The sequence below is a fragment of the Pteropus medius genome, unplaced genomic scaffold, assembly GCF_902729225.1.
Source record: "Pteropus medius unplaced genomic scaffold, Ma_sr-lr_union100, whole genome shotgun sequence".
NCBI lineage: Eukaryota > Metazoa > Chordata > Mammalia > Chiroptera > Pteropodidae > Pteropus > Pteropus medius.
This window is the reverse complement of record NW_024355990.1, coordinates 13,363,297-13,384,812: the sequence shown is the minus strand read 5'-3', so window position 1 is coordinate 13,384,812 and position 21,516 is coordinate 13,363,297. Positions and strand designations below refer to the sequence as shown.

Genomic DNA, 21,516 nt, shown 5'->3' with positions numbered 1-21,516 from the left:
ATTCTGGATTACTTGTTGTTGTTGTTTTTAGCTATTTCCGAAGAAAATTCCAGGACACCAACCCAGGAATATTGTGGAGTCCCTATGCTATGGATTATGGAAAAAGGAGATTTAGGTCAGACATGTGCACACCTCTGACCTCAAGCACCACCGCCTTTGCTAACGCCGCCCGGAGTGCAATAATGAAAGAAAAGGATATATTTAAATTTCTTGAAGCATTCAAGAGTAAGTCATTTGTCCTTTCCCCACAGTTGTAAAGGATTTATTTGTATATTACTCATCAGAAATAAATACTGGAGGCCAAGTGCTGTAAAAGCAGGACCACAGCCTATGCCAAGTAACTAGTCTCTGTCACTCAGATATCATTTGAAAGCAAATGTATATGTTACCTGAATCCTTAGACACCTAGATGAAGCTAAGAGTCTGGAGGGTGGGGGGTGGGCAGAGGAGAGTGAAGAAGGAGGGTTATGGTACTGAGAAGAATAGACAAAGAGCAAAATAGGCACCACTATAGGTCTTTTCTGTGAATTTCTTCTTATATTATTTGCAATGCCATTTTTATCTTTTTAGGATGCAATCCTCCTTCAGATAACCCATATTCAAAAATACCTATCTTTCCATTGTTTCCTAATGTGGATGGGGTGGTGATGGGAAAGCCATTCAAAGACATACAGAAATTAGAAATGCTAAGGAGAAAGGAGCCTCTGAATTTCTTTGAGGACTATTTTTTCCAAAAAAGAGATTGGAAAACACAGGTGAGATTTAGATTATGTCGCATCACTTAATTTAAATACTTACGTTTTTAAGTTCTAACTTAGAACTAATAATATGCTTTTTAATGACAAATATTTTCATTCATTATATTTCAAACCAGACATATTCCTAAATTAAAGCCCAGGTATAAATATTTCATTTAATTTCAACAAATAGTTAATCTTACTGAAAAATCCAATCCCAAATACAATCCTAAACTTGGAGTTGGGAGTAGGGAATATAGGAATTAAAAAAAAACAACCTGATCCTTCCTCTGAGTGCTCTCTCATCAAGTCAGGGACCAGAAGCTGTATTTTGGTTTCCTTCAACTGGCTCTAGGTTGTAGTCAGGCCAGTTGCCCTGGGATGAGAGGACCAGGTCCACAGTCCAGTGGAGCAATGTTGTGATGGAGGGGCCATCCTGCCCTTGGACTAGAACCCCATTTATAGTCCCAGATGCACCTTCTGACCCTGCTTCTAGGTCTGTTGCCTCTAATCTATTTTCCCCTCTCCCAAGGTACACTTTATCATCATGAGTTTTAAGGTCTCAGGCAAATATGCCCTAGTTTCTGGATATTTCTCAGGAAGCTCTGGCCTTACCCCAGGTTTGTCACAGTCCTCCCAGCCTGAGAAACAAGATCGAGATTTGACTGGAGACCAGCCCATTCTGTGGGGAATGTCTGGGTTCCAGAGGTCCATGTGTTATTCACATTACTAGGAAATCCCTAAATGTCCCTCTAGGGTTTAAGAGTCCCAGATGCTGAAGAAGAGAGAAAAAATGGGGAATTGCTAACCAATGGGCATAAAGTCTCAATTATGCAAGGTGAATAAGTTCTAGAGATCTATTATACAACATTGTGTATATAGTTAACAATGCTGTACTGTACACTAAAAAAGTTAAGAGTGTAGATATCCTATTAAGAGTTCTTACCACAATAAAATTAAAAAAAAAAAAATTAAAAGGGTAGTTATCACAATCATAAATGACTACAAGTTAAGACTTTGTCTTTATCTCTCCAGATAAAGTCAAACCCACACGCAAATATCACTGACAAAATGGAAATAGAGGATATTTATTCCTTTTTAAATTTATTTCCCAACATTGAACCCTCCACCTGGGATGCTTATCTGTTTATTGTCAATCTCTCCAACTAAAATATAAAGATTTTGATATTTAGATATATGTTCTTTAAGGGAGACACACCTAAAATATGGCACAGAAAGCTTAAAGGTAAAGAGACAGAAAAAGATATATCAGGCAAATACAAATCACAATAAGCTGGCATCAATATATTAGTATAGGAAAAGGAAAACAACTAAAAATAAAGATGCTATTTAAAGATTTTTAAAAATCATCAGGAAGATATAACTATTCTGAACCTGTGTGCAACTAGCAAATTAACAGATAAGATTATAATTAACAAATTAACAAAATTATAAGAATTAACTTGAGACTTTTTAAGATATTATGCATGCCTTAATATTTCTCATTTTTACACAATGTAAGGATAATTGCTAAATGAATAGGCAAATCCAGAATCACAGTGGGAGATTTTTATCATGCATCTCCAAAAACTAATAAAGCAGACCAAAAAAAAAAAAAAAGGAAATCAACTCCTCTTACAAAAAATTTAACTGTTAAGAAAGAGAAATGTGGAATTATAGCTTAATGTAGAATCAGAATCTAGAAAAAATTGTTTCAGGATGGGCAACTTGAGCACACTTGTAGCCAGGAGGAAGGACCCTTAGAGCTGTGGTTCTCAATTTTGGCTGCATAATAGGATCACCACAGGAGTGCTTTTAAAAACAACCTCACACCCAGGCCACAGCCCTATCCAATTAAATCAGGTCTCTGAGAATGGGGCCCAGGCCTCAGTATTTTTTAAAGTGCCAACATGCCAAAGCTGGAAACCACTGCTTAAGGAAAAGAGAAACTGAATAGGAAAAGAGCAGTACTGACTACATAATTTGCAGGGCCCAGTGCAAAATGAAAATGTAGGCCCCTTGCCCAGAAATAATTAGGTACATAAAGACAGCAACAGCAGAACATTAAGCCAAATTCAGGGCCCTTCTAAGTTCAAGGTCCTGTGTAATTGCATTGGTCACACGCCCATGAAGTTGGCCCTGGAAAGAGGAAAATTGAAGGCATAAAGTCCAAGAGGCAAATAAATAAAGACACAGGGAGATACTTTGGCTTTGAAAATTAAGAAAAACTCACATATAAGAGGAAAGGAGCTAAAAATCCGTTAAAGGATGGAGAAATCCTAAAGTAAAAAGAAGAGTTAAAGGAATTCATATTACATAACCTTCAAATGACAAGATCATTAGCTGAAGGGGTTGGAAGGTCTGGTTTTCCAGCAGTCACTATGATGACTGTAAGAGAGTTCACAGTGAATGAAGAAAAGTAATGTCATTATGTACGGTGTCCAATGGGTACTAGACTTATTAACGGGGCTTAACTTTATAAGGCATATAAATGTCTACTCACTATATTGTACACCTGAAACTAATATAACATTGTATATCAAGTGTAATTGAAAATATTTTTTAAATGTTTTTTAAAAAGTAATGTCAAATGATACTGAGGACCTGGATGAAATTAGGTAATAAACATTTTCAAAAAAAGCAATCAGCATATTTACACAATTTCCATCAGCATTGTTCAGCAGCCCAGAAACAGGGAAAACAGATGGCTGGTTCCCATGAGAAGTCTGGAAGTAATATAGGTTGAAGTCTGGAAGTAATATAGGTTGTACTCTGGGGGGCACACTCATTTTCAGTGCTTTGTGATGGCTTTGGAAGCTTGGGTGAGGAGGGATTTGGCTCCTCTCTACTACCCATCTCCATTCCACACATAAACCATCCTCCGGTCTATACTTCTAAGTAAGCTTCATCATTATGAAAGAGAATTGGCTAAATGCCCATTTACACATGAGACAATACCACGTGCCCCCAAACAACTGACAAGTAGATTAGCAATAACCTTATAAATAATATACAAATGCTTTCACAATATGATATACTTCTGTTTATAGTCTTTGTTGTACAATTCAAACTAAAATGTATCACTCATCTTCTTTCTTAAATGTGCATAAAGGCAGCAAATATAAAGCCTATTGACTCTGCCTCATGCTATCCACCTGAAATCCTCGCCATTGACCAAATACTCAAGAAAAAGCAAAACTGGACAGTGACTGAAGCAGCTACTATCAAACCGCACGTGAGTACTCACTGTTGAAGGCCTTCCCAGAAAGCACTGAAAAAAATATTTCCGACTTCAGTGGTACAACCATAACCCCAAAGGTTTTTTTCCCTGCTCTCTGTCTTTAAAATAAGACAAAATCATTTCTCATTTTTACCCATCATAGTGACGTTTCTTGCTCTATAATCAAATAGACTCAAATGTTAACTGTAATAATTCATCCTGCTAATCACCTACGGAGAGCCATACCCAGCATTATTTCTGAGACATTCATTTGTTTCATGCTGGAAATAGCAACTAGTTAAGGTACTAAACCAACAGTCACAGTGAGCGGTGCACTCTTGCAATCATGATGAGTGAAAGCATCTTTATTATAGCAGCCAAAAAATTAATAATAATAATGGTTTAAGTGAGCTTCCTAGGTGCCAGGCACTGTGCTCTACAAGTGCTCTACAGGTACTAATTCATTTATCATTGGACTTATCACAACAATTACTGGAAGTAGGCACTGTTATCATTCCTTATCATTTTACAGATATGCATAGAGAGGTTAAGTGACTTGCCTGAAGGCACACGGCTAGGAAGTAAGAGAGCCAGAATTATAAACATGGGCAGTATGCCTCCAGAATCCACACTTTTAACTAAAATTCTATGCTGCCTATCTACTTTTGTGTCCTGACTTCTTAGCAACTTTTGTACTTAACAGAGACAGATTGGAGTGTATTTATTTTAAGTCACCTCTCTTCTGCATTTGACACTAATGATCAAGCTCTCCTTGTCATTTGCTACCTCCTTGGCCTTTACAATACTGCATCTTCAATTCTCCTTGTAGCTCTGTGTTCTTTCCTCTCTCTTTCCTGAATGTTCATTCCTTAAGTCTTGATATTTTCTAGTTTTGTAGTCTCATCCTACTGCTCTTCTCATATATACTCATCCACTCATTTGTTCAGTAAATATTTATCCAGTGTTAACAAAAGTTCTGGGGTTAGGAGATACCACAGAGAAAAAAATACAATTCCTACCCTCAGTGAGTTTAGAGTAAGGGTGGAAAACATGGAGAAGGAAATGAGCAGTAGTTATAAGTAGAGCTACAGGTGGTCAGTGCTGCATGACACAAGAATGCTAAGGAATGGGCTCCTGTCCTCTGTTTCAAGGCATGTCTTCACACTGGATTAAATGGAGACTACTTATATCCTGAGGCCTCCAGCCTAGAGCACCAGCTGTCCCCAGGGGCTAAGAAGCTGTATCTCAGTTGATACCGCCATGTACCCAGTCACTGAAACTAGAAGGCCAGAGGCCATCCTTAACTTATACATTTTCCTCACTCCTTACATCCACCAATCACCAAATCTGGCTACTCTCATTCTCCTGAAGACTCTTCATATCTGTCCTCTTCACTCCATTCTATCACTACTGCCTTAACTGAGGCCTTTTTTGGGTCTAGCCTGGACAACAACTGCCAACCTTGTATCCCTACCTTGTAGCTGCTCCCATCCACCCATTCTACACAAAGCTGCTAATGATCTAACATGAAGACCTAATTATGTCATTGTCCAGCTTAAGAATGCTTCCTTCTCAATGATGATAGGATTTTTCAACTGTATTTTCTGCTCCATGCAACGGAGGGATTTATCTCTCTTCCATCATTAACAGTGGCTCACTTACACCATGATTTCCACTGAGGAAAAGGCTCTCCCCAGCCTCACTGAGACCAAGTCTAAGGGCCTGATTACAGCAGACAATGCTTTGTCTCCCTTGCTTTCATCATTTCTTCCCATTTTTAACTTGACACTTTAGCAATACCAAAGTGCTGTACACCCCCACCCCACCACCACCAACTCCAGGATATTTATTGCCTTCGAGCCTGTGCTTATGCTGTACCCTCACCCTGGAATACCTTCCTATCACCACTCATTCCCTCAATTTTACCAAATCCTTGAGGACCTATTCAGCTCGGCATCTTCTCTTTGCCTTCCTTAGGCTGGACTAAGAGCATCTTTGGCATTCATATTATATCCAGAGCCTATCTCCATCCCACATTTCCTCTTTGTTTTAGTCCATTGTGTTTTTATAATCTCGTTATTTCAAAGTAATATATTTTCATTGTTAATCAACTCCTAATTCACGTGTCCTCAAGAGGCACTACCCAATGTATAAGCTTGGTTACTTTCAAGTAGCCTGGGAACATAACTCTTGGGGTGTCTAGAATTGTAGTCCACAAATCGAAGACATTTTAAGGTAATTACTGTAAACTTCTGCTCTCTCACTGCAGGTGAAGAGAGCTACAGATACCTATAACTTAGGAATTGCCCTTGAGCACCGGAAAGAAATGCTAAACCTCTGGCGGAAGATCCGAGGGGATCTGATTGGAATAGACACTAAAAATGAGTCCTTTTATGACACCTTTTCTACTTATACATGGTCCTGGAATGTTTGCCAAGAATTACTTTCTCCGAAGGACTTAAGGTTATATGATGCCTATGTGAATAGAAATTCCTTTCACAATCCTTCATTCTCTTCCTCTTCAGATATCAGTGAGTGTGACATAGAGACAAGAAGAAAAAGACAACGAAATGGTTTCAAAGGATTTCAACAATGAAATTTCTGCATTTTCTAAAAAGCTCATTGCAAACTGCTTTTTCACAGATATCGAAATTATGGTTTCTTCCTTTTGTCTAGTACATTCTTAGCAACTAGAAATGTTGAGATCTTTTGAATTCTGACCAGTAAAAAAGTTTAAGTCATAATGCGGTTTCCTCATTCTTACCAGTAGAGGCCATTCTGTTATTTCCCTAGCAACCAGCTGTACTCTGCTGCCCCCACCTGGCTCAAAACTGCCTGGGCAGAAAGAAACGCTGAAAGCAGGCACTTATCAGACACAGGGCTGCCCTTTTGAGCTCCTACGGGCGCTCCCAGCAATAAGCATCAGAGTTGATGTGACTGTGAGTGGCATTAGATTTTTTATTACTTGTGAAAGCGGCCAAAGGCAGCGGATGACAATAACCTTCAGTTTCAAGGAATAATACCATCCCCCAGGGAATCTTGATTAAATTTGGGTGTTCCTAAGGCTCCTTAGCCACACATCTTCAGACTATTCTCTTGGAATACTCTTAAAAATAGCTGATCTCATCCATTACACTTGTTGTTGTTGTTCTTTAATACATTTAATAAAGAATCACATGTATTATAAGTTTGGGGGTTGTAATTGTTTTATTGTAGAAAAATATACATAAAACTTACTATGTTGTGTTTAAGTACATATCACCCACTACATTTTTTTCTTTTTAAAAAAAGGAAATGACATCTCCCATATTGATGGGGAGAGTGGCTTATTATGTAAAATTATAACATTCCAAGAAAAAAGTAATGAAGATAGTGAAGGTTCCCAAAACTGTTTAAGGAAACAGTCTTGAAGTAATTTTGTGTTACATTGACTATTCTAAACCCTCTGAATATATTTGCCACTCCAAATATTATGATTTTGGGGAAAAGAACTAACTTTATACATAAGTGACCATATTTTCTGACCAAAAAACAAGATTTATGGTTTAACGAGATTTTTTTTGTTGGGTGGGAGTGGGGGGGATGGCTGCTAGTGTAACAGGCAATCTAAGAGATATAATTTAGATGCCAAAATATTAGAATTCCTGAAGTATTTCCTTGGATCAATGGGGTAATAAAATGGAATATTTTTAAGTAGATCTGTCCTGGAAATCTAGGAGAGTAATAAAAATGTACAGTAATAAATTCTAATAAATTATCACACGATTAGTAACAGCATAAATTGGCATCTGTCTGATGGAATACCATATAGAAAAGGTATTCAGCCATTATTCACCAATTATTTATTGAGTTGCATACTGTGTGCTGAACCCTGTTCTAGGATCTAGATATACAACTGTGAACAAACAAATAAAATGCCCTGACCTCACAGAGCTTAGTAATGGAGCTAATTATAACCATTGACTCAGCACTTCCACTTCTAGAAATTATTCCTAAAAAAATAATCATGAATGTACAAAATGATTTAGTTATAAGGATGTTTATCATGCTGAATTTTTAAGAGACTTAAAATAGCCTAAATGTCCAATAAATCAAGATACAGCTATACAAAATAGAGTCATTAAAATGACGTGAAATATTTCAAACAAAAGAATGATATTCACAAGCTATTAAATTTTAAAGCAGGCTACAACTGCCAAGAGTTATGAGAGAACTTTATGGATTAGTTCTAAAACTTTAAGTATGATCATGGCTACACAAATACAGATTTTTATGAAAACTCATCAAACTGTATACTTAAAGTGGATGAACTGTGTGTAAATTATACCTCATGAAGCTGTAAAAGGGAGGGCACAAAGCAGTTTGTTCGGAAAATAACTTAAAAGTTATTTCTAGAAATAAATTAGAAAAAGCACTGGAAGGATATAAACCAAAGTTTAATGGGTTAAATTAAGGATAGGATGGGGTATTTTCTTTTGTCTTACCTATATCTTCTAAATGTTCTACAAGAAACACTTATTTTTCAATGAGAAAAAAAAAACAGAAAAGCTGTTTTAAAATTACAGTTGTTAAACCAGCTTATTCAATTGTCTAGGGCTGCTACAAATGCTGTCCAGATTCTGTGAAACCTTAAGGATAGCAAATTAGGACACCAGGGTGCCTTCCTTACTTAGCCCTTCAGTTCCAGAGCACAAGCTTACAGGGACCAGAATTTCCACTGATTGGAACTGAAAGAAAAGCAATTAACTACCCCTGTCCCAGGTTGACACCTAAGGCAATAATCCAGACTGAGAGTTCTTAACCTTTTACTTCCTTTGAACCCATGCCACCCAGTGAGCTAGAAGAGTTCTCACTACTCACCAGCAGAGGGACCCTTAGCTCCTCTGAAACGCAGTGCCCGCTGAAGTCCGCCGTAAAATCTGATACCACAGAGGACCCACAGTCATGTCTTCCAAATTTCTTTCGAAAAATTATTTTAGGTGCTTTAAAAGATGAAGAAAAGTGAGTTGTACAGATCAACCACGGTAACTATGTCAAAGTTACGTTTAGGATACTTTAGCACAGTTCATAAATAAGGTCCAAGTCGTTTGACATTTTAAATGACTCTTTTGAAACTCTGTAAGTAACTTCAAGTGAAGACAGAGTGTGCTCTTTACAAGAAAATAGCAGTGGGACTATTGGGAGCACTAACAGCTCTCGGTGTGGAAGGAAAAAAAGCCTGTAGATGAGAGAATGAGATGCTAAGAATAAATATAAATCAACCATCATATCTGCAAGCAGCTGGCCTTGAGAAAAGTTAAAATCCTCATATTTATTATTTGGAAAGGTGGTTTTGTTCAAATATTTCAAAAGATGATAACGATGGCGAAAGTATTTTGTCATCAAATGAAGTGCAAGTTCTTCGCTATCTTTTTGATTCACTCGTGTATTTTTCTTTGTGATTAGAGAATGTTTGGGGGTTGCTCGCATTTTTAGGAAGAGTATAGAATCTCTCATTACTCCCCTTAGTTTCGCATACAGAAAAAATTTGCAGTAGAGTAAATTAACCCTGGTTGTTAGTCTGCTAAGTCTAGTATTGCACTATTCAAATAACTAATTAACCCTTTTCTTCTCTTTTTCCAAATAGTAGTCACCCTTCTCCTGGAAGTCTTCTCAACCAACCTTACTTTATGTTAAAAGTATACTTTCTTCTAGATTCTTGTAAGAATCATTGTGTAATAATTATTGAAATTATAAATGTAAGACTGAAATGTATTAATATAACAAACTGTGTGCATTACAATTTTGACTGTGCAAAGCTCAGGTATGAATAATTCAAAAAAGTAAATGGTTATAAACTTTTTTAAAACTTAGCCTTTGTTATCCCATTTGATCTGATGGGTAAACTATGTCCTCGTAATGCATTTCATATCTTCACCCAAGAAAAAGTGCGGAGGTACATAGATATATAGACATACACATACATGTATATCTATATATATCATAAAATGTATATTTCATAGCTTTCCCCACTATGAAAAGCTGACTAAAGAAACTGGAAAATTGCCCTATTTCTTCACCCTGCGTGCTATCTTCCTTAATTCTTCTAGCCATCGGCTCTACAGTGGAACTAGGTATCCTTAATTTTTAAAGAGACTCAAGTTTTCCCGTTTTTACAAAAGGAAACAGCATTGAAAGAAGGCTCAAATGAAAGGTCTCCCACTTTCTCGCCGGCATGCATGCCCACCAGTGCCTACTCAAGGAGAAGCAACTCCGGGGCGAGAACCCTTCTCAGCTCAGGGCCCGCCCCACGCGACGGCGCCCCACACTGACACTGGTATCCTGGGCCGCCCCGCCTCCGTCTTTTCCCGCCCAGACCCTGCGCCTTCCGGAGGGGGCGTGGCCCCGCAGGAAGTTCTCGCGTTACGGAAAGGTAGATATTTCCGGCTCCGGTATCATGGCCGGCTCCTACCCTGAAGGCGTGCCCACTGTGGCCGGCGGGAAGAGGCAGCAGTTCGGGACCCGGTTCCTGAGCGATCCGGCGCGCATCTTCCACCACAATGCCTGGTAACCGCCCTTCCCCTTGAGCGGCCTGCGGCTCGCCCTCTGTCCTGTCGCCCCGCAGCGCTCCGAGAAGCCCCTGACCGCTGACTACTCGAGGCGCTCGGTTCCCACGGGAGAGGTGCTCCTAGGCCAGCGACTCACCCTGCCCACAGTTGGAACGTGAGGCCCCTAAGCGTCCCGTTTGATTTTCCCAGGGACAATGTGGAGTGGTCGGAAGAGCAAGCCGCGGCAGCGGAGAGGAAAGTCAGGGAGAACAGTACCCAGCGGGTGTGCCAGGAGAAGCAAGGTGCGCCCGGGGTGCGGGGGCCGAGCGGCTCTCAATGGTACCCACAGCCAGTGTACTACCGGACGCGCTCTCCCGGAGGCCAGAGAACCGAGGCCGCCAAGAGCCTGTGTAACTGGACTGATACCGAACTCGGGGGTAGAACGGGAGGCGGAGGGAATGTGCAAGGATGGAAAAGGGCTACACCGTAAAATTTTGGTAGAGTATAGAGGGTGTTTTTGTTTGGATTGGTAATATTCTAGTTTTCAGTTATGTTAACTAGACCCACATTAATATTGCTGTCCTGTGGGAACCGCCACACGATTGGCTTAGAGGATGAACTTTCTACATGATAGCACTTTTGCCTGAGGAACTGTTGCCATTGACGCTAATCCAAGTGTTCAGATTCTAAATGTTGTTAGGGGAGGGGGCTAGGGATTGGTGAATTATGTGTCTTTTCCTTGTTTAATGGCTGCAAGGATTTAGGGCTTCTCCCAAGGAAAGATAGATGAAGTAGAATGAAGATAAGTTTGGCCAAATAAAAAGAGGCCGCTTCTGGAGAGGTGGATGGTTTCACTGTAAAATATCTTTGGTTACCAAAACTAGAACTGGTTGAGCCTGTGTCCTGAGAGACTATTGAAGGTAGGACTAGAAATTAGAAAATAATACTGAAAGAGTTCTGTACAACAATTAGATTTCAATTACAAAATATTACCTTTCGGAGTTTGGCAGATACTAAATCAAAGCAAGTTAAAGTTGAAAGGGATTTTGAAAATCATGTAGTCCAATATCCTCTTTTTACAGTTAAAGAAACTTGGACCACAGGACATTAAATGCCTTGCCCAGAGGTAAGCAGTTAGTAGCAGTGGTACAAACAACTAAACTCCAATTTCTTAGTTTTTTATTTTTTTGCTACACTAGTCAAGGTCCTGTATTATCAAAGAGCAGAAACCTAAAATCTAGGACTACCTTGATCACTTTAAACAAGAGATTTCTTTTAAATGGTCCATACTTCTCTAGTATCTCCTGTCCTCTGTCATGAAAACTCTTAACATTAGAATTTTCTAATAGTTAAGAGTCATCCAAAGATTTGGGAGAAAAATTGATAGGTCCAGAAATTGGACTCCATGGAAGAACGAGATATAGAGGGAATTCAAGTACGATAGGTGGTAAGACTAAGGGATCTTCAGCTCTCAGGCTATGGCTCTACTTGATGCTTTTAGTATAAAATGGCATTCAGCAAAGCAGGATGATAATTGACATTAGATACAAATAAAATATTGAGAGATGTTTCTTAAGTTTTGTTTAAATATTTTCAGTTGATTATGATATCAATGCCCACAAATATTGGAACGACTTCTACAAAATCCACGAAAATGGATTTTTCAAGGACAGACATTGGCTTTTTACCGAATTCCCAGAGCTGGCACCTAGCCAAAACCAAAATGACATGAAGGATTTGCTCTCAGAAAACAAAGGAATTGAAGTGCCTGAATGTAGAAGAGAGCACAGACCTGGTTTAATAATAGAAGAACAGCACCAGTGTTATTCAAACAGCCTTGGACATAAAACACAGGCCCTTCCTGTGGAAGAGAATGTAACTCAGAAACTCAGTCACTTGGAAATCTGTGCTGATGAGTTTCCTGGATCCTCAGCTACCTATCGAATACTCGAGGTAACCTTTTCTTGTCCTGGTACTGGGGTTAGTGAAGTTGTTATATTGTGCACATGGTCAGCATAGAGAGGCTGACCACAAAGCAATTTCTCTCTGATAAAGCTGACTAGACTTAACTCTCATGTTGGCCTGGAATCCTCTCCATTTGTGAACCAATGAAATGCCTTAAATGTAGACCAAGATATCTAGCAGTGTGGCAAATAAAGATAGATCACCTGAGGTGCTGGGAACATATTGCATCCAGTATGTAGGTCATGCTATACCTGTCATCTGGAAAAGAGTCCCAGGTCACAAGACAACTTCTGATACTTCTCTTACTTCTAATATAATTGTAAAATAGAGAGTTCATTGGGATGGTGCCTGCTACTCAGATGTGGGAGAATTCTTGTCTTTCAATTTTGGATGGTGTTGTAGAGGCAAAGCTAGAGAGAGATGTCTAGGTGCATACTGTAATGTAAATTCACAAGTGGTGACTACACACTCCACTGGGAGTTGATTCATCTTGGGATTGAGTCCTATGGTATGACTTTATACTAATCCCTTACCCGCTTCCCCAGGCAGAACATGACTTTTGCCTTTCTCTCTCTACCTCATAGTTTTTATGAGAACTAATTGAGATAATGTTTGTGAAGTGGCTTAAGAATGGTGTCTGGCACATAGTAAGCCCTTAGCAAATGGTCACTTTTTATTATTACCATACCCAGCACTGTATTTAGGGCAATGTAACCATGGCTGCCTTTCATGAATTTTTCAGCCCAGTCTGTTAGAAACATTTTTCCATAATATAGTGGATTTCAGTAAGAAAGTATTTCATCTACAGGATCATTTGCTAGAATTCAAAAATTAAAAGCAACCCATGCCCTTTTTTCCAGACCAGCTCCCTTCTGTTAATGAAAGCTCATGCTTTTGTCTTTTATGGCTACCTCTTTAAGGGTTTTTGAGGTCAGGGTCAGGAAATGTCATGGGTATTGTTTAGCTCTGGTCACTACCATCTTCCCTAGGATAATTAGGCAAGATTATATATTTTTGATTATCTAGCTTCAAGGAATTCTTTGGAAAGTTCTATGATTAATAGTTCATTTCTGTCTGCAGGTTGGTTGTGGCGTGGGAAACACAGTCTTTCCAATTTTGCAAACTAACAAGTAAGTTTGTTGTAAAGTTTATAGGACAGCAAAGAAGAGAAAAATGGGAGGTTTATCAAAAGTCTAACTTGATCAATGTAACAGTAGTTATTGGAGATTTAGATTTCTGCATTATCCGTTTATGGATTGTTTTGATTTGATTTGTAAGTTAACTTTGTTATCAGGGAAATTAGTGAGATTTAAAACTTGTTACATTGTTAATATATGGTGCTTTTGCTATTTTAACTCTGCTACACAGGAAAGAGAATAGGCATAATCCAGTTTGTAATGGAATTCTTCTGCTCTTTTTTCTGCCTATTTCAGTGACCCAAGACTCTTTGTTTACTGCTGTGATTTTTCTTCCACAGCTATAGAACTGGTCCAGGTAAGTGCAGTGGCTTCTTTCAGTGATTTTCACCGATTGAAGGGTAAAGGTCTCCTAAAAATCAAAGTCTCTAGCTATTTTCTTATTGTAATATAGCCTGAAAGCAAAAAATTTACTGAAACAGCCTGGAGTAGAGGAAAGGGCCAGACATGAATACGGATTTCACACCAGGTTAAATTGGCATAAAGTCAGGGGCATAGCAGAAGGATAAGAGTGTCCAGGATAAAACTGTGTGTGTTATCATTTATGAATGTGTGTGTGAACATTCATAAATGGAGAGACCTCTCCAAACTTATTTTTTAAGGATTGAAATGAGGTGATTATTTCACTCAGGGTTCTTTGAGTTGTAAGTCACAGAAACATCTAGACAAACTCAATCAATAAAGTTTCTATCACAATACCTCCCTGAAGTTCGTGGTGTCTTTCTCTCTCATTGCCCAGTGTTCATTTGCCTTTTCTATTTGTTTTCTCTTTGCAGACTAGTTTTGTGTAGTAGGTTTTTCCTGGTTTTGAACATGGCGTAGACATGCTTGCCCCTCCTGGTCCCTTACAAGTCCACCTTGTTTGGTTTTCAGAACTGCGCCAGAATGACTGTGTCCCTACTGCAGAATCCTCAGAAAGAATCTGGTTGACTCAGCCCAGCTGATAATCTATGTGTTCTTTTTGAATTAGCTGTGGCCAATGAGGAACAAAGTCACATTTTTGGAGAAAAGAGATGTGGAAAACAAAGTTACCCTAAAATGTTTCTGTTATAATAAGTTAATTTTCCACATTTAGAGAAATAGATTTTCCTGGAGAATTCTGTGATCTGTATAATATGCCATAGTTAGATTGGGAGTTGTTTTAAATCCTGCTTTTTTGATATGTTTTGTCTTTCTTTATGAGGTTTTTCTTTTCCCTCTTGGTCACTTCCTGATTATTTTCCAGTCCTCACGTCCAAGTCTCTACATCAGAATAAAGAATGAAAGCAGGACATGGTTCCATAGTGTAGTGGTTAGCACGTCTGCTTTACATGCAGAAGGTCCTGGGTTCGCACCCCAGTGGAGCCATGGTCCGTGGTCTATGGCCATGCCACCCTGAACAAGCCTGATGTCTGATCTCAGAAGCTAAGCAGGGTTGGGCCTGGTTAGTACTTGGATGGGAGACCACGTAGGAAGACCAGGTGCTATAGGCATAAATAATAATAATAATAATGAAGTTTTTTTAAAAAGAATGAAAGAGAAATTGGGAACATTTCATTTTAAAAGCTCCAGTTAGATTCCTTAGGCTCTTCACTAGAGTTCATAATTCTTAGCTTTTGAGTAAGGATGCGATTAAGGATGCATGCCTTAGTGAAGTAACTGCAGTTAACACGTAAAGCAAAGTTAGTTTTCCTTGAAGCCCTGTGAACATTTTCTAATGTGTGCGTGTCTCCTAACCGCCTGCAGACAAATTCAGCATATGATCCTTCTCGGTGTTACGCTTTTGTTCATGATTTGTGTGATGAAGATAAGAGCTACCCAGTTCCCAGTAATAGTCTCGATGTCATCATCCTCATATATGTTCTTTCCGCAATTGTTCCAGACAAGTAAGTTTGAGGTCCTTTAACCTGGATATTAGGGTTGGGCCCTAAATGGAAAGGATATTCTGATAGACAGGAGGAAGCCACTCCATCCAAGGTGATATAAGCATCTCAACTATTTTCCTAAATTCGTCTTGAAGTCTGTTTATGGATTCTTCTGTTTCAGCCTCTAAACCTCTTCCCATTAACTGCAGTGGTCAGTCTTTTTCATCTTTATGGTTTAGTATCCCCCCAAAGAATGAGAGAGCAGTCTTTAATGGACGTGTGGAGAAATTCCCTATTGATAATCTCATAGCATGCTATTTTAGAACTGTGGGTGCCACCACTCTTAGGTAACATCTCATTATTGGCCTTTTTAAATGCTTTAAATAAGCTAGGTTTATTAACAGCACAAAATTTACAGTGAAGCTTAACATAGGTGTTCTCTCATCCTTAAGTTCTGTGAAAAACTAAGGTACAGTAGAATTCCATAAAATCAAGTTTAGGTAAAAGGAAATTCCATTGCTATAGCCTAAAAATAATATTAAAGCCTCATAGCCTTCAACAACCTGTCATCCTGGTAAAATACCGTCTCAAGGAAGCAGTGTTGGTTGGAGACCCAGGAGAGTGATCTAGCCCGTGTTTCCTCTAGAATAGCATTGAGTCATCTGACCCGACAGGGATATTGTGAGGGTACAATAAAGGCAGATGGAGGGCAGACCAAAGGGCCCAGCATGCTTCTCGGCATTAATAACTGCAGAAGTTCGAATGCTTCAGACTTTTTAAAACTGACATAGACTGAAACAAAACATTAAAATTAATTGATTACTTGATATTTAAATAGACTTTCAAGTGGAGTTTTTTTGTAAGTTTGTAGCATTTACACCTCTGAATTTAGTAAAGCTGAAACCGGCACTAAATCTCAATATGGAAAGTGTGGAAAGAAATGTGAAGTGCTCTGCCCATAATTACTCATTTGCATACTGTCACCATGTAAATTATGTGTTCTTGAGGCTCAGTCTTTATTTAACAAATAGAAAGATCAAGTCTCTGCACTCAAACAGCTTGGGCCTAGTGAGGCAGGCAGATGAGTCAGTCAGCTAGCAGTCCCACACCTGGTGAGACGTGGAAGCACAGGGCAGGGATGGCTTCCCCGTGAGGTGATCCCAGGAGGAATAGGAAGTGAGCCAGGCAGAGGGTATGTCACTTCCCCCACAGTGGAGCCCTAAGGCGGAAGGAAGCAGGTTATCCTCGGGCCTCTTCATACCAAAGGCAGTGGATTGAAGCCACAGTTGTGAGCAGGCAGCAGAAGGGACACAAGATTGGTTGTGTGCTCTCAATCTAACCGAAGCAAGGGCAGAGGATCTAAGATTTCAGGATTAGCAAGTCCGTGGGCTTTTCAGAATATGTGACAAGGAAAAGGAACCCTGTCCTTAAAGAAACCTGATCTTCATTCCCTGTTTCCCCACAGGATGCAGAAGGCTATCAACAGGCTGAGCAGGCTTCTGAGGCCTGGAGGGATGATGCTTCTGCGAGATTATGGCCGCTATGACATGGCTCAGCTTCGGTTTAAAAATGGTATTTTGCTCCTGTAATCAAAACAATAGTTTTGCCATCAGAACAGAATAGAGACTCTAGAATTATAGCTCCATAGATAAACCCACTTGATACATGACAAGAGTGGTCTGTTTTTGAAGACTTGTATAATCCAGTGTTAGGGGGGTCTTTTTAACTAAGACAGCTACTTTTAGAAGAGCTATTTTTACAAAAAGACATTTGATTACATAAGTAATTTTAAAAGTGGTATGGCAAAAGATGCCATTAAAAAGTTAAAGGACAAATATTTTTGGTACATAGAACAGATAAAGACTTAATATCTATGCTCTTCAAGGGGCTGTTGGCAAATTGATAAGAAAAAGATCAGTAACCCACCCAAAAAACAGGGAAGGGATATTTTAGAGTTGCTTCACAGAAGAACATAGCCAAATGACCAAAAACAAAACTTCAAGGAAATAAAAATAACAATGAGATCCAGTTCTTAAACCTATTGCTGGCCAATTCAAAGAAAGTGATATGTTCCTCCATTACTGGTAGAAACATGAATCATTATGACCTTATTTAAAGCACCTTGTATTATCTGTTGAACCCAACAGTCCTGGAAATTCTTCAAGAACCAATCTATAATATATGCATAAGCAAAATCTTGAAAACAAAGTGAATGCCTCTGGATAGGGGACTGTCGTGCCTGCCATGTGAGGCAGACCCCATACCGCTGGCTCAGGAGTGGAGGGTGTTGCCATTGCATTACCAAGGGAGGAAAACTGTACCTGAGAATTTTAAACTTGATCCCACATATAATGACAGCTGGGGAGAAATACACAAGGAAGCAAAAGAGCAAGTAGATTTTATTGACATTCAAAAGGTGAAGGATTTCACACCAGGTTAAATTGGCATAAATTCGGGGGCATAGCAGAAGGATAAGAGTGTCCAGGATAAAACTGTGTGTGTGATCATTTATGAATGTGTGTGTAAACATTCATAAATGGAGATACCTTAAGTTTCCTTTCCTTAAACTCAACTATACTGCTTGCTTTCTATTTTTCTTTTTCCTTTTTTTTTTTAACAGTATTTATTTAATCAGGGAAGCGGGGAAAACACCATCTGTTTCAGCGTCACACAGAACTCTAAAACAGACCTGAGAATCTAGCACTGTGGTTTGAATATTCCCCTTGGGCTGCTCTTTTCAAAGCACCATTCTTTTGTAGGAGAGAAATTGAAGATTCCTGCCAAGTACCAAATATGACCAAGAAAATTCCATTCTCTGCCCAAGAAGTTAATCTGTGATGTACATTTGATTGACAGTAAAGTTCAAAGAAGTGCTTCATAGTTTTTCTAATTTTTACCACATCACTCTGCAGGTCAGTGTCTGTCTGAAAATTTCTATGTGAGAGGTGATGGCACCAGAGTTTACTTCTTCACACAAGGTACGAAAATACTCATCTTTGCTTATTATGCTAACACTCCCAGAGTACCATATTAAATGCTCATTGGTGTACTTTCAAAACTAAAATCATCTGGCCCTCCTTCCTTTTGCAGCCTTTTCCTGCCCTTCCCCATCCCTCACAGCCGACCTGAACCGTTCACTATTCTCCAGATAGGCTCAGCTTGTTCGCACTTCTGTTCTCCTCCTTGCTCTTCTTTATGCTTTTCCTCTCTGTCACTTTGTCCACAACGGGAAACCAGCCTGTTTTGCAAGAGTCCAGCTGTTTCACCTGCTAAGCTGGATTATGTCTTAGGTGCATCCGAGTTAAGGTGAACTTAGCATTCACTGCTCAACTCTGCTCCTTGCCCGGCTGCGAGTTTCCTCCTCCACCATTGCCTTAAGAACACTCCATTCCTGGGCCCTTTGTCAGATCATAGACTTTTTTGAGCCTTTGGTTAAAGTGATAGAACCTCTCCCCTTTAAAAAAATAAAAAAAAGGCTTTAATATACATATATGTAGATTTTTTACATGTAATGTTAAGGCGTCCAACAGAGCCCTTGTGAAAATTTCTCCCCATTAGCTGACTCCTAGGGAAGCCCTTCCTCTGGATTCTAGACTGCCCTTCCCAGATGGTTTGGCTTCTGCTACCTAAATGTGAACTTGCTATTACCAGGCCATTACTGCATTTATAACTAAACAGCCCCACTGAAGTCATTTAAAAAGTACAAATAGTGACAGCGATCTCAAGGAGCTCCATTTAACATGGGAAGTGGTAAACACTTTTTTCTTCAGGGGAAAATATATAAACATCTCTTTTCTAAACTAGATGAACTGGACACACTTTTCACTACTGCTGGACTGGAAAAGGTTCAGAACCTGGTGGATCGCCGATTGCAAGTCAACCGAGGGAAACAGCTGACAATGTACCGAGTTTGGATTCAGTGCAAATATCGCAAACCTCTTCTGTCCAACACTGGCTCCTGACATGGTGGGAGCTCACTGGGACATTTTAAAAAGAACACCCACAAATGGCATCTTGTTGAGGTTGGATAGCTCAAGGATTCAAACAAACTTGAGCCTTGAACCTAGGAAAAATTACTTTTTATCAAGATTATAACAATTATGCTTCATATTTATGAAACCCTTTACTATATACTTTTTCTCAAGTTTTTTCTTACTTTGAGATCTCAGAGACTTGCCATTTTGTTAGTTAACTGAAACATTCATGAGAATTAGGAATTTAAAAGACAACAGAAATTTATTTCCATGCGAAAGTATTATATATGATAAAGTATCATTTGACTATAAGTTTTATTGAATTATTTGAGAGTTCAAATACCTGGTTCCATGATATTTTAAGTACTTTTCCCCCTCTAACCTGTGTCTAAAAATTAAAAGGATCTTCACTTTTAGGATTATATTTTTTTATTGTGCCCTTACGTGTTTGACACAAAAGGAATTAGGAGAACCTTATTTTAGCCACATCACTGAAGTGGCTAAATGTGATCATCATCAGTGTTACTTTTTTGTTCTGCTTGTTTTCATTTACCACTTTTACATGGTTCTTTCTTGGTGGTCCATAAGTTATATGATATATTCTTAATTTTACCAAATAAAAAATTTCAATTCTTCATTCCTACATTTTGGATTTTCAACTTAAACTTAGATAGTTTCATAATTGTTTTATTATTTTACTTACATATGTGAAAATGTGAAAACACAAGCAATTTTTAAAATAATTCCAAACTTAAAGGTATAGTACCAGGAGTATTACGAAAATAGGTTTTTTAAATTGAATCATTTTTAAGAGTAAGTTGCAAGGTGATGACTCAACACTCCTACATACTTTAATGTTTAATTCCTGTTTTAGGACATTCTCCTATATCAAGTCCATCAGAAGTAGAAATTTACATGGAAACACTGCCATCTACAGATAACCAAGTTTTCCTAGTAATCCCAATATATCCTTTATTCGTACTCCCTCTACCCACCCCGCCCCCCCCAAGAATCCATTTTGCTGCGTTTAGTAGTCATGTCTCAGCCTCCTTTAGTCTGGAACAATCTTTTAGGCTTGTTTTCATGACCTTGTATTTGAAGATTACAGACTATTTTTCAGACTGTTCCTCAAATTGTGTTTGTTGATGTTTCCTCATGATTTGGTTCAAGTTCTACCTTTTTGGCAGGAATATCAGAAGTGACGCTGTGCTGCTTCTATTGCTTCCTATTGGAATATAAGCTTTTGAATTAAGCCAGTATTGGGGATATTAACCTTGATCATATGATTGAGGTGGTGTCTGCTGCAATTCTCCACTGAAAAGTTACTAGTATTTTGTAGATTAGTGCTTTAAGACTGTATAAATATCTCATTCCTCATCAAACTTTACCCCTTGGTTTTAGCATCTAATTGCTGTTTCTTGACTGAATTAATACTGTTATGGTGGTCACATAGTATTTTCTAGTTCCATCACTCTTATTTATTGGTTGGCATTCCCTTTTCCAACAATCCCAACTCCCATGATCCTTACATTGGGCCAATCCCCTCATATATAACCATTCTCCTCTTGCCACCACCCGCATATGGATGCCCTCCTCACCCCTCTTGGTCTGACACCACACTGCAAGTCACTGTTGTCACCACTCCCTCAGGCAGACACCTTTCTCACCCTGCCCTGGGTCCAGTACCCCCAATGAGGCCATCACCACCTTGCTATAATAATATCTACCTTGCTTGGCTTCAGCTAATGAGTTTTAAAAGGTGGGAGGAAAGGAGCTCCCATCTTTTCCATTTGTACTAAATTTATTTAAAAGAAGAAAAAAATCACTGGAAAGGTATTTCATTTATCTTTTGAAACGGACAGATAGATTAACTCAAATGATCCACTAAAGACCTTCCTTTGGCATCTCTGAAGCATTTCAAAGCATCTTCCTAGCCTCTGACTTGAGCCTTGGACTCACATAAAAAAGATGAGCCTTTTCCTGCCCCCTGCTCCTTTTTCTTCTCTGCCATCTGCTAAGCTCTAATAGAGAAGTGTTTCTGAAACTGATCTTC

The 21,516-nt window shown here is 38.9% G+C and overlaps 2 protein-coding genes and 1 pseudogene across 4 annotated transcripts in view; all 3 read left to right on the top strand.

Annotated features, from left to right (window-relative positions):
• The window catches only part of EFCAB3 (EF-hand calcium binding domain 3), a 32,978-nt gene extending 26,425 nt beyond the window's left edge, over positions 1 to 6,553 (top strand). For both annotated transcript variants that reach the window (XM_039859215.1, XM_039859216.1), the window contains 4 exons: positions 32 to 225; positions 571 to 755; positions 3,850 to 3,972; positions 6,227 to 6,553. In XM_039859215.1, coding sequence (XP_039715149.1) covers positions 32 to 225; positions 571 to 755; positions 3,850 to 3,972; positions 6,227 to 6,553 — 829 coding nt within the window. The remainder of the gene's footprint in view (positions 1 to 31; positions 226 to 570; positions 756 to 3,849; positions 3,973 to 6,226) is intronic.
• Positions 6,554 to 10,344: 3,791 nt separating this feature from the next.
• Positions 10,345 to 20,106, top strand: METTL2A (methyltransferase 2A, tRNA N3-cytidine). Of its 2 annotated transcripts, XM_039859217.1 has the most exons (9): positions 10,345 to 10,503; positions 10,695 to 10,786; positions 12,082 to 12,437; positions 13,530 to 13,579; positions 13,883 to 13,943; positions 15,371 to 15,510; positions 16,955 to 17,061; positions 18,402 to 18,467; positions 19,294 to 20,106. In XM_039859217.1, the coding sequence occupies exons 1-9, from the start codon at positions 10,394 to 10,396 to the stop codon at positions 19,449 to 19,451; spliced, it is 1,140 nt and encodes a 379-aa protein (XP_039715151.1). In that variant the 5' UTR covers positions 10,345 to 10,393; the 3' UTR covers positions 19,452 to 20,106. The 2 variants fall into 2 exon arrangements, with proteins under 2 accessions (XP_039715151.1, XP_039715152.1); XM_039859218.1 differs by lacking the exon at positions 10,695 to 10,786 and having other exon boundaries at positions 10,376 to 10,503.
• Positions 15,002 to 15,117, top strand: LOC120600402 (uncharacterized; annotated as a pseudogene).
• Positions 20,107 to 21,516: the final 1,410 nt, after the last annotated feature.